Source organism: Heterodontus francisci, chromosome 34 (genome assembly GCF_036365525.1).
Source record: "Heterodontus francisci isolate sHetFra1 chromosome 34, sHetFra1.hap1, whole genome shotgun sequence".
NCBI classification, from domain to species: Eukaryota; Metazoa; Chordata; class Chondrichthyes; order Heterodontiformes; family Heterodontidae; genus Heterodontus; species Heterodontus francisci.
The window spans coordinates 4,836,146-4,850,372 of NC_090404.1; the positions used below are offsets into that span (position 1 = coordinate 4,836,146).

Here is a 14,227-nt window from a genome sequence, read left to right on the forward strand (position 1 = left end):
AATAACCGGGTCTGACCCTGACGGTGTGCATTATGGAGAATATTCTTCACTGTTCTGTGTATAAATGTATTCTGTGCGAGATGTCATCTGACATCATCTGAATGACTGCAACAATGCAACTGATGGATAAAAACAGAAGTTCTGGAAATACTCAGCAGGTCAGACAGCAGCTGTGGACAGAGAAGCAGAATTAACGTTTCAGGTCGGTGCCCTTTTCACACACCTGAAATGTTAACTCTGCTTCTCTCTCCACAGATGCTGCCTGACCTGCTGAGTATTTAAGCATTTTCTGTTTTTATTTCAGCTTTCCCCTGTCTGCAATATTTTGCTTTTATTTCCATGAAACTGATGGGCCTCAGAATCATCAGGAACAGGAGATGATTAAATCTTCAGCTAGATTTAGATGATTAGATTATTAGAATTTAACCGGGAGACCGTGAACGATATTACGTTACATAAATATATATTTTACAATGTGATTCCCATGTGGAAAGTTTAAAATCTTCGCACACTGCGCTCGAAGCCGACTTTGTACTGATGGCATTTGAGTCCATTTAATAGAGAGCAGGGGGACTGGGAGTATAAGGTTTACAAATGTCCTTGCCCCTTTTTCTGTTGGAGGAAATATGGGGAGGAGCAACAGTCAGTTCACAATTCTCTTTACCGTCTGTCTGTTGCAGAAGTACCGTTGCAGTGGATTCACAAGTACCCTTTCCTCTTTGTTTGGGAAGTGGGGTACAGTGTTTTAGTAAATTCCTCTTCCCCCTCTTTCTGATGGGGGATTTTGGGAAGACTTCGTATTCGTGTGTGGCCATCACTTCAGTTCCCAGTGTGCATGATGCTGCAACTAAAAACTGACCCTATTCTGAAGGGATGGCCAACACGAGAAGCAGGTACACCGAGATCTAAATGCACTGCGTATTTTTGTTGGTAAGGGGAAATGTCCAGATTCCCCATCTCCTCCTCCCCGGCCCCCCACCCCTGTCCCCCTCTAATGCTCCCCACCGCCTCCCCCTCCTCCAACGGGAGGAAAGTTGCTGAAATTCTTCCACAGAATCCAATAATGAATCAGGTTTACTCTGTGAATTAATATGTGCTGGAAACACTGGTTGGACAAGACTTGGGCCCGAGACCTGCAAATATCATGCTTTGATGAAAAGACCTACACTTAGCAAATGTGTGAAGCCCAATTCATTGAGCTGTTGTGTATTTAAATCGCGATTGGAAGAAAAGGTCTTTATTGTGTTTTTTTATTTAAGAATTGAAATGCAATCGAGAAATTCTCATTGACATGAATTAACGGTGTCCAACAGTGCAAGGGAAATGTTCACAAAACTCGGTTTACCGCTGGATTTATTAACTGTTCTGTTGATGATCTTCAAGGGGATCGCTTCATGTCCCACCACACAGGAGTAAGAAGCGCCGCTGGCCCACTCCTCCGCTGCAATGGATAACAGGCTGTAGATGAAGAAGGAGCTCTTGTCGTTCTCCGCCATCACCTCGGTGTTCTTGTAGTTGCCGGGATTCACCGACTTGTCATTGACAGTCCACTTGACGAAGATCTCTCGGGGGGAGAAACCTCTCACTAAGCAGGTGAGGGAGAGGAACCTCTCTGCGGAGACTTCTTCTGCTGGGGGCAGGAGAACAGACACAGACGGTTCCCGCAGATCTTTCCATGCTGAAAAATTAAAATAAATGTCAATAAACTAGACAATTTCAGAGACAATGACACCGGTGGTTAAATGTGAGAGAAATTGTGAAGGTTTTCCTTTTCCTCTCTGGGGCCTGTGCTGTTTTCCAGCCGGCGCAGAGGCGCTGCAATCCTGCTCGCCGAGAACATAAAGGATTTGACTGGAAAATTACATAGAACATGCAGCACAGGAGCAGGCCATTAGGACGAGCTAGCCTATGCTGGTGTTTATGCTGCACACGGACCTCCTCCCACCTTACTTCAGCTCTTTCTATTCCTTTCTCCATAATCTACGTATCTAGCATCACCTGAAATGCATCACCTCTGGCCCCAGGGAGGTTCAATAGTGAATTACAATTAAAGTATCAGCGTAATCCATTCAACCACTTAATTGGGCCTTGCACAAACACCGGCAAGAAGCACAACCTCTGACTTATTGCTTCAATCACATTGCTCACCTTCCTTGTGGATGGAATCTCTGAGAGGAGTCGGCAGATCCTGATGGCTCACCACACAGTAGAACACAGCCTCACTCAGCCAGGCTTGTGTCGAGATGTCTACAGTGCTGATCACGCTGTCGGGATCCTCTCCGGGTTGGACGGCAATCTCTGATTTCAAAGGCTTCTGTTCTTGTGTCCAGGACACGTTGACACCATAAGGAGCATTAGACACGACGCAGGTTAAGGTGACCGTCGCCTCCAGTAAGACCTGTTCTATTGATGGTGGCAGTAGTTTAATTACTGGATGATTGCACTCGGAAGAATCTGCAGAACAGAAATGAGAGTCAAAGAAATCTCCATCTTCAGGATCAGGACGCGAGTATTTAACTATCACTTTCTTCAGGAGGGGAAAAACACCTTTCACTTCAACACTGTCGTTCATGGGAAGGGCAACGATTTGTAAATTCAGGGACATCCAAGCGGATCACATCTCTGCTGAATATAATGGCTCTGTCACCCGAGGACATGAGCTACACATGAAATTCATACTGGCTCAAAACGAATGAAATTACGAATTTTCGGACCAACTGGAAACAAAGTTAATGTTCTGGTGCCTTGTCAGTATATTTGGGGAGATGAAAATGTTCAGCAACCAGACAGAGGAGGGGCGAAAGGTCGGTAAAATGCAGTCCCAAGGTTTTTGTTTTTCTGTGGTGAGGAATAATTCGCAATACTGGACGAGATAGTTTTCTAATATCTGCCACGAGTGAGTATTTCTCATGTGTCGGCCTGGAGTTAGAAGGCGATCTGACCACAGGACTGTAATAAGACCATAAGAATACGAGTGTGCATTCAGCCCCTCGAGCTGCGTTCCGCCATTCAATTACACGATGTCTGAATTGTATCTTAATTCTGTTTACCCATATATAACCCTTAATACCCTTACCTGTCAGAAATCTATCACTCGCAACATTAAAGTTTTCAATGGATGTCAAGCTTCTAAAGCGAGTTGGGGGAGAGAATTCCAGATTACCGCTATCTACTGTGTGAATATTCCCTTCCTGATATCATTCCTGAATGACCATGGTCTAATCTGAAGGTTATGCCCCCTTGTTCTGAAGTTCCTCACCAGAGGAAATATTTTTCTCCATTGACTCCATCAATTCCAGTAAACATCTTAACCACCTCAATTAGATCACCCTTTAATCTTCTATCCTCAAAGCAATACCAGTTTGGCCTGTGAAACCTGTCCTCTTAACTTAACCCGATCAGCCCCGTTATCATTATGGTCAATTCTTGTTGCACCACTCCCAAGGCCAATACATTCTTCCTGTGCTCTGCAGTCCAAAATTGAACACAGTTTTCTAAATAGGGTAGATGCTCTTTCTGGCACCTGATTCCGAGGCCGTTACCAAGAAAGGGTTCCAGATGCCGATTGCTGCTCCGTGTATGATTAGCCCATTCAGGATCAAGCTGATATACAGGCCACCTCACTCACTATATGACATCACAGTAGAGCTAAACATTCTTTCATGATGTGATGACATGTTGAACCGTGAGCAATCCTAATTTCTAATTTCTAAATCCTAAACTCACAGCCAAATAACACATAAAAACTGCACGATGGCGATTTAGAAATTGTTCTTTGTACTAACTCCAATAAATTCCTGACTTTCAGTAACATGGAGTACAGAAAGGTGTGGAGCTTCCTGGGACTGTGCATCTTACCTGGAGATCCGGTGATGTTTCGGCTTTGGGTGGCCGCTTGATGGGAGACCTGGCAGGTATAGACCGTGTTGGTGAACCATTCCCGAGCGGGGACTGTCAGCCGACTGGTCGCTGAGAAGTTCCCGTTCGTTTCACAGGCGGGAGAGGTGACGAAGCCCGATTCCATGGGATGTCCATCCTTCAACCAACTCACGGTTATTGCTTCTGGATGGAAATCGATGATTGAACACACGACAGTTGCAAATCTGCTGCTTGTGATTTCTTCACTGGAAGTCTGGGTGAGGATAACAGTTGGATGGACGATGTCACCTTTACAATCTTCAAGAAAAAACATGTTAGACATTTCGAGAAGAAATTAATAACTAATACAAACTGTTCTTATATTTTAACAGGTTATTTGCATCAAGCAGGCACTAACTGATGTTTCCAGGGGTCTGCACTGTGCACAACACTCTAAATGTGGAATAGCCAATGTTCTACACAAGATCCTTCTAGCTTTTCTGTTTTTCCACAGTTTCCACAACACTAACCTGGAATTTCCTTGATCCAGAGCGACTCTCCGCGTCGAACCTCGCAGTAGATTTTGCTGCTTCCCACCTCTGACTCGGTGATGGTTAATTGGCTGCTCAGGGTGTAGGTTCCCTTCTTGTTCAGCACTGACGGGTAAGTCTTCAAACCAGTGGTGATCGGTTCTTCACCTTTCTTCCAGGAAACGCTGGTGATTTGGGGGATGTAGTCCATCGCCAAACAGCCGTAGGCCATGGAGCCATCGGTGTTGGGTTGTTCACAGGAGCACAGGCCGTAAAGAGTTGGGGGAGACGGTGTCGCTAGGAAAGAATGGCAAATTGAACAAGTTAGACTGTGATTCATGCTTATTAAGTAACCAGACATCTCGCAATTCGACTCCAGCTGGAAACTGATTCCAATATTTTCCGATTAAAACCTTCATCCGCATTTGAGCTGCGATCAGTTACATCATTTGGTGATCATCACCTGTGGGTCCCCTGGTCAGGAACACACCTCTCTTTCAGGACCTGTCACATTACAAAACTAAGAGCCTTTTGAAGTTCTCAATAAGGTATTTTTCATTGAATTAAACTGAAAGAGGAGTTTCCCCACTTTGTTCGGCCAATATTTATTTCTAAATCAACAACACTTGGTCAAAAAACATGCGGCATTTAGTTTTTGGAAATTTCTTCTCTGCAAATTGACTGCTGGGTTTCCCCGCACCTCCACCTCCTCCCAGCAACCCTCCCCACCACCAGCAGACCACCCCGCCCCCCCAACTCCCACTCCCCCTCCAAAAATATAGCAATTACTCTGAAAAAGTGCCATTGGAATGCGTGCTTGTAAAATGAACTTAATACTGTAAACTTGAATACCAGGCAAATTCATACCATTACTTTCCCATAAAAACCTACAATACATCTGAGCATGCTTATGACCCTGGGTGATAAATTCATAGACATGATAGCTGAGAAGAAGGCCATTCGGTCCATCAGGCCTGTGAAAGATCACTCCAGCGATCCCGCTGACCTTCCAATTCCTAATCTTTTCAAAATTTCATTTTATCCAGCTATTTTAGATTCTATTTACAGCCCTCTTTCTGATAGGACATTCCAGATCCTAACAACCCCCTGTGTAGAAAAGTAGATTCATACACTCTTCCTTCATTCTTTTGACGCTGATTTTAAATCAGTGCCCTCGACAGACCAACTCACTGATCCTGGCAAATTGGTATCTGAATTTCTGTATAAAACATTCATTATTCAAAACACCTCTACCAGACTTCATTTTAATCTTCTATGTTCCTATAATAATCAAGAACTTTTACAATAAATAGTTGAAGTCTACTTTAAAATATGGACTGAATCATTTCGTACACAGATTTCAGAGGGGAATTTTTACACAGCCTAGTTTCTGGAATTAAAGTTTTTAATGACTCGGCAATGACTCAAAGCTATCACTTTCCTTTTCAGTACTTGAAGATTGTGACTTCTGTTCTATATTATTCGACTGAATGGATTCTCTGGAGTTTGCTTCTCCCTCCAACTCAAATAATAAACCGAATTCGATCCGATTCCTAAAAATCGGTCATTTGGACTGATGCACTTGAAATGGTCCATTTAACTTTCCAAAGTATCTTCCCACCCCTCACCAGTGAGAACTGGTGTTGCTGACTGTGTCGTTACAGACACATCTTCTTGCTGCTTGCACCGACCATAATGTGAACATCAGGACTATTCTACAAATATTCTACAAATATCTGATATTGTCATTACTTAAACATTATAAATCGAGTGAATATCAGTCGGTTCCATGGAAGGAAAGACAAAAGTTCCTGAAGTGTTATTGCTGACATGGTCAACTCTCACTTCTGATTTGTGCGGATAATTCAAACACCTGAGGCCTATCGGTCAGATATTGGAAGCTCGCTCACCAATATGATGTGAAAGAGGATGCTGGTTATGCTGGCGCAACAGTAGGACATATGGGCTTTCAAATGGCATTAGATAACATGTCACGTAAGAGAACATTCGGAAAATGGAAGCACGTGGATTAAAGTCGTCTGAGTAACCTGTTCAGGTATAGGAAACAGAGAGTGACGGTGAACCAATGATTTTCTGACTGGAGAGAATTAAGCATTGTGATCCCCCCTTGGGTTGGTCATAGGGTCATTATTATTTTTGTTAAATATAATGACGTGGTATTGGGTATGGGGCGTAGAATTTCGAAGGTCAAAGACGATACTAAACAAATAGTGAGCAGGATAGTATCAGAGTTCAGAAGGACATGGGCAGGTGAAATGTTCAGAGACAGAGCAAATACAATTTCATGCGGTTAAATGTGAAGTGCTGGAACTTTTGAGGGACAACACGGAAAGTTAATGCAATCTAAATGGTCCGATATTCAAGGGGTAGAAATGTAGAGGGACCAGAGTTGCATTTTCACAATGTTTTTTTTCAAGGTCGTTAAGAAAGCGAATGGAATACTTGGTCTTGTAAAATGTAGTACGAATTACAAAAAACCAGTAAGTCATATTAAAGTATTACGAATCACTAGTTAGGCTGGAGTATTTTTGCACAATTCTGGCCGTCACACTTTCGAAAGGATGTCAAGGCTTTGTGGGGAGTGTGGAGGGAGTTTACCAGACTGATGCCAGGAATGAGGGAGTTCAGTTATATAGAGTTATTATACGAGATAATTGTTCTCGTTAGGCGATTACCGATTAGTTATGTTCAAAATTATGGGATGTTTTGATAGAGCAGATAAGGAAAAACTATTTCCTCTGAAAAGTGGGTCAGTAACAAAATAATTAATTGTCAAAAACGAGCGTGGGCGGGTGGTGGCTGCGGAAAAAGGTTTCTTTCCTGACAGAGGGGGCTTTTCACAGATGCATCGAACGATTACACCACAAAAGGAGGCCATTCAGCCCGTCGTGTCTGTGCAGCTTCTCGGCAGGCGCAACCGGACATATCCTCGAAGGACATTAATTTGCGTGGCTATGAGGGAAAAACTGGCTTGTCAGATTAAATTGGAGAGCGCTTTGAGAGCTAACACAGGCATGACGGGCTGAATGGCCAAATTCTCTGCGAGAACTTTCTATCATTCTACCCGACTCAGTAGTATTAGTTATCCTCAATTTAATGGGACGAAAAGCTTCATAAATTTTAACATCTCTGTGACATATATTTTGTTGCTTTTTATAATGAAAGAGGGTTTTTAAAATAAGAGGTTCTGAGCGATTTTATTCAAATGAGTCAATCAGATACTGTCAGAGACTTAAAGCATATTGTGATTGACATTGATTGCAAGCTCATTGTATCACTTCAAAAATTTCACAAGAGCTTACTTCAGTGGCTCTGTGCCCTCTGCTGTGACACAATCCAATGATTGCAACTCACCAGAGTTTATCACTGACTGTCACCTTTTGAAAATACTTGAACTAAATAATGATTTCAAACATGAGAATATCATGATGGTTATTCGGAGTGGGAGTCTCCACTATCTCCATTTAAAGTGCCAAAATAACGTCCAGTCTCCCATCAGATCAGAACAGGCGTTGGTCTCTGGAGCGTCACAATCACTTCCTGAAACTGTTTGTTCTGAAAGTGCACTCAAAATCAGGCCAATCTCATTCAATAATTATCTGAAACTTAATATGTTTAAATATTATTAATTCATTTAAATTTGGCCAAGAATTATTATTAAAATCAATTCATGTGCATTGTTTCAGCTGGACAATTGAATAATTTATATTCATATATCTGGGTCGAGAACTCACAGCTTATGAGTTTGATGCACATTGAGATTCCTTGAACACTGTGGGGAAAACATTCTCAGATCAGGTACAGGACAGTTAAGCTGCAAAGTAAAGATCCCTCTATACGGCCCTATCATGAGTTGTAATCTCAGACATCGCAAGTGTCATATTCCGTAGAAAGCCGCCCCTACACCACACTGTCACTCTGGGTCAGGTACAGCATCAGTTTAATATAAAACAAAAATTCCCTCAACGCTGTCCCATCAAATATATCCAGGACAGGTTCAATCCGGTTTAGATACTGAGTAATTCCTCCCTCTACGCTGTCCCCATCAAGTAGTCCCAGAACAGTTACAATATAGATTAAATATACAGTAAAACTTCCTCTACATTGCCGAATCAATCACTCCCAAGGGAGGCACATTACTGATTACAAACTGACCAAATCTCCTTCGACAGTCCGTCTGTTGTGTCTCTGAACTGTTATTTCTGACTGCCACAGACTGGAATTATGATCTCATTGCTGAGGCGCCTCATCAAACCTAAAGTCAAACTTTTAGGTTTCTCGGGGGTACAAGTTTCTTAATTAAATGGATCAAGTTGCACTCCTTGAAATGAAACGAACCAGTCTGTTTGCAACCTGCAGGGAGGATTCCTCGTCCTGACACAGTGAGCAGGCGCACAGAAACAGAACAGACACAAACGGTGCAACAATCGGGCTCTCAGCAGATAGATCTGTTCAATTGTCAATTTCAATGAAGCTCTTTTATTCCAGTTCATCAATTGTCAAATTGTGACCACTCCAAGTCTGTATACTCTTTGAAATTAAACTGATATTCATTTCAAAAACTCCCTTCGACCTCCAAATGTTTCTCCCTGTCTGTTTACAATCTTAAAAGCATGTAAGAAAGTTTCGCTTAAAATGGGTACATCAGAAGAATACACATTCAGGAAAATTAGATGTCCATAACCAGAACTCAGTGACAGAGTAAGAATTTAGAAAATCAGGAGATATGTATGTTGCAAGCTGATTACCCACTGATTTGACACAATTTCATAATTCAATTTTACAAAAAAAATTAGTTGAACCACTGCTCAAAGTTAATTCATTAAAATCTGCGGTGATACTTGATTGAGCTGAGAACAGCTGAGTAAGAAATGTATTGTTCTCTAAGTTATTGCCAGACATAATGAATTAATCTCTCCGATTCTTGAGATTTTGCACTCATTGGAATCCTGGCAAGTATACTATTGAATTGTGGGAGGTCATTTATGTTTAGTGAATTAGCACTATTATATTCTAAGCTAATATTCATGTTAGCTGATTTTATACTGCATTTATCATTTATAAATAAATAAAAATAAATAAATTAGTTAATATTACTTCAAGACCAGTTTCTGCCTGGCACCTTGTGAATTAATGGAGTTTTAATTAAGTTATTATGACACTTTATCAATATTAAATAATTAACGTCATATTAATAGATGAAAACCTTCAGACAAATATATTACTTCATGCTGAAATCGAATCACAGTGCAATAATTTAAAATGAACAATAACTTCTAGTCCCGCCCTGCTTTCTCTCTACAAACTTGTAAACTGCGCAGGTATCTGAATGCGTTGATATATTATAAGCTCCTTCCATTCTCAGCGAGTATTTCACACAATGTATTTAGCCTGGCCGGGGTCACATGTCACTAACTGGGCTGCAACATGGCCTGTTTGTGAAAGCAGCTCTCCCGTGTTTAAATATCGTTATAAATCTTAACTATATGAGATAAAATATCTAAAACATCCGGGCACTTTGCGATCAGTAACTATGCTGCCACTATTTAATCACACGATGTTTTTAGATTTTACTCCCGTAATTCACAAATTAATTGCAAAATATATTTTGATTTTATTGAAAGAAGTTCCAAAATGATCACTGCAAAACTGGACAAAAACAACTCTTTCAGATCATCTGTGACATTGAAACCTAATGAGCAAATGTAGCCGAGATTTGGCGGATCAATTTAATATTTATTAAGCATAACTCTCAGGTATAATCTGTTTTTTGTCTATCATTCCATCCTGCGTGCAGCACAACTATGGGAGACAGGATGTTGTTACTGAATTCAAAACTAACATTAAACTTTTGTAATTAATTGAATCTGCTTGAATTTCCAGGTGTTATTTGTTTGTCTTTAGCCTTACGCAGTCTGCAAGTTTCTTCAATTTAAATAAAATCATATGCACAATTCTTTGACTGCCATTGACCTCTTGTCCCAGGAAAATGGTTAATATTACATTAGTGATAATTATCTCACTGTCCAACAACAAGTGACATTGAAGAAAGAACATGGAAGAACATGAACGCAAAGAATGTAATAACCGGACAGATATATTACACTGACAAACTGCAATTTACAACGCCTATTTAAGTTGTAAGTAAATACAAGCTGACGTTCACCTGTTTTAATCAGGAATATCACAATTAATTTAAAAGCGCTCATTAACCTGAAAACAGCACTGGAATAAGCACACTCTTATTGAAATAATTTCAAACACAATTAAAAATAGTCTCCAGTCATAAAGTTTTCCGGTCACGACAATTGTGCGCTTGGCACGCCAGAACTGTAAAAGACGATTCTTGAATAATGAATCGATATTAATATGAAAGCGTATTTGGTTTATATGAGGACATATTGCCGCATTATAATTGTTTGAATTGTATTAATTTTACTCTCCAATCTGCAAACCTGCTACTTATTCAGTTTGTAATTGCAGTAACATTTCACGGATTGAAGGAGCGTTACAAACCATGGCTGAACAGTTCAATCTGCAATTATCATTTAAATTTTTTAAATGCCTTGAAATATCTTTTTCTTAATTTCTGAAATCTGCCTGTTATCCGGCTTTCGAATCGTCTTTGAAGCAGTTTCAAACAAATAGAATGTATCCATTTGATCAGAAAACCTGCAGCCGCTCGGTGTCACCCGGGTTCAACAAAGCAGAAACGCCAAATAGTTTTACAAATTTTACTTTGTAACACAAAGACACACTCTCCTCAGCAGATAAGCTCCAACTCACATCACTGAGGGGCCGAATCCCACCTCAGTACGTTTCAAGGCGAAGCAGCTTAATTCCACAATCACTTTCAGTAGAATCAAATGTAACATCCCAAAAAAAACATCTCAATACAGAATCCACCGAGCCTGCCTGTCTCTGAATTACCAAATATATAAAATAATGGCAGCAGATTTGTTAGTACAGAGAGCATGTTTAATAAATTAATATTGATTCTGTAGCATATTTCATTGATATTGCCTGATATCACTGCATTATTAAAAGTGACGTTATATTAATGTAAATCTGGCCAAAGCTGCAAATTTGTTATTTATGTAATTCATAATTACATCAAAATTTATTGTGTTACATATGAGCATTCGTAAGCAGTAGATTGATAGATAGCAATTTAATTACCACAAATAAAAATAGATCAAAATATCAGAAGGCTATTTTTGACCACTGAAGCTTTCTGCATAATTTTATTTCAAACATATTTAAAGACTTATTGTTTCTATTAGATCAGAAAACCTGCAGCAACTAGATGTCACCCAGATTAAACATTGCAGAAACGTCAAACGGTTTAAATACCAAACAGTTTGGTATTTAAAGTAGCCCAAACACTCAGTCCCATCAACAAATAAACACCAAATCACATCAATCTGGAGCTGAATCCTTCAACAGCACCGTGTGTAAAGAAACCATTAAGTTCTTTAATCCCTTAGCAGCAGAATCACATAAAACATTGCAACAAATTCGCAATATAGAATCCACCAAATCCACTTTTCAGTGAACGAATGTATCATTACAATAAACAGAAATATAAAATTAAAAACACAAATAAAACAGTTAATGAATAAATGTATGTTTCTTACCTGCAGTCACCGTCACCATGGTCCCTTGTCCCCAGTAGTCAAGATAGTCACAGTGTTACATTCCCTGGGCTGGGTCACACAATAACCGGCTCTGCACAGAATAGTGAGAAATCCATTATTATTTTAAATATCCACACTCCAGAGGCAAAATAAAATCTTGATGGTTCTTTGTAAAATTATAACTGCGTTAATGATTCTTTTCACTCTTTATAAATTTCCCTGATGTTTTATATTTCACACAGTAACATATCAGCAATTATTGAAATCACCAACTGATGAATGAATAATTAATCAGTTTATCCATAATAAACCGTGCCAGGAGGACAGTGCAGGACACAAATAGAAATTCACTGTATATATAGTTGGATTGTCAAAGCGAGCACTGACCCAGACTCATCAATTAGTGCTGAGGGAGTTTTTGTATTGACAGTAACTGCTGTGCCACCCAGTCACAGTGAGACATACCGTGTCAAATACTGCGGCGGACTGTTAACTGTAAAATAGAGAGATTACATTTCACAGCGCTCTCAAAAACATGATTCCGATCCCCCTAACAGTACATCAGTGAGATAATTCAGTTTATACCAGTCATTATATTTATAAAGAGATCGGAATATTTCTGAATCATCTGTGCTGATTTAGCGTGACAGTCAACATGAATAAAGCAGGAGACTTTTATACAATTTTACAAATCTATATTGTATTTCCCCAATTTTATATTTAACCCTCATTGTTTATGGACCATCCGCCATGTTAGTGATCGCTGGTTTGAGCAAACTCCCTGTCTGGGGTTTTTGTATGAAGAACTCGCTCTGTACAGCACCGTGACCCACTGTAGTACCCACAGTGACACGAACCTGCACAAATACTGCACTCACTCTCTGTTCAGTACTGCCTCCCAATATTCACTTCAAATAAAAATTCACTTCTGATCTAATTCAGAATATATCCAAAAGTTTATACCATGCAGTAGGAATTGAACCCAGCTCCAAGTAACGCCCTCCAGGTATCACTCCCATTAAAAAACTAGCATCTTATCCAGATCTGCAATTGCTGACACTGTTAACATTAAAAATCAGCACAGCCAAAATTACTCATCAGTTAGTGTCTTAGATTTGTACCATTGAATTTTCACTGTGCTAGTTCTGTGAGAGACAATCTATGGCCTGGTTCTGAACACCGCCGTTAATATTGTATTTAATAAAATTACTGACCGTCAGTTTATGATGGAAGTTGTCGAATTCTCTCTCCATATGTTCTTGTACATGTCCAGCCCTGGTTCCTCTCATTGTGATCACTGGCACAGTAATATATAGCGGTGTCTTCAGTCTTCAGGCTCTTCATGTCCAAAGCGAAGATGTTGTTTGAAGTGTCTTTGGACGCAGTAAATCGATCTTTAATCTCCGGGGCGTAAGCATTGTTGGATGAACTGTAGTAGCTAACCAGCCACTCCAGCCCCTGTCCGGGAACCTGCCGGACCCAGCTCATCGTGGTGCTGCCAAGAGTGAACCCGCTGGTTTTACAGGTCAGTCTCAGGGAGCCTCCGGGTTTCCCGGTCTCTGCCTCTGGCTGAGTCAACACGACATCCGAATGGACACCTGTAAAAAATATCAAAAAGCCCGAGGATTAATCCTGGTGAAATGATTCTTTACTCTGTAACATTCCAGAGAGGGACTAATACTAAAACAGTAACAGTGAGAGACTCGGACAATAAAAACTACTCACGGGATAAGAAAACCAGTAACAGACTGAGAGAAATCGCCGACCTCATCCTTCTGCCAATTTGGGGGAAATGGTTCTGGTAAGAACACACTGAGCAAACCGGCTCCCACACTGTTGGATTGCGGTCCCAGTGACCGGAATTTAAATACCCGGCAGAAGGGGGCGAGGTTACAGGCGCCGCCTATTGATTCCCTGACAGAGGCGGTTACTGGATCCACGTCCCACCTTCCACATCATCAACAGAATGGACTCATATCATTACACTGAGTTATTATTAAACGTGAACTTTTTATCGGTATCCAGGGATAGTCAGTTGGCTGTGTGGTTTCAATGCAATGTGTTACTTGGTACTAAATGGAACTGTTGCAGTGAGGAATGTGTCAGTACTAAACAATTGCATTGTGGACTGTGAATTAAACCCCTTTGTTTCCTCAACTCATCACAGGGGATGTGAATCGC

At 40.5% G+C, this 14,227-nt stretch overlaps 1 gene segment (V, D, J or C); it reads right to left on the minus strand.

Moving 5' to 3' along the window:
• Positions 1 to 1,221: 1,221 nt before the first annotated feature.
• LOC137348942 (Ig heavy chain C region-like) lies at positions 1,222 to 13,896 on the minus strand. The segment is given in 7 exon segments: positions 1,222 to 1,678; positions 2,149 to 2,454; positions 3,859 to 4,176; positions 4,389 to 4,685; positions 12,047 to 12,115; positions 13,312 to 13,644; positions 13,772 to 13,896. Coding segments are annotated over 7 exon segments (1,764 nt in total).
• Positions 13,897 to 14,227: the final 331 nt, after the last annotated feature.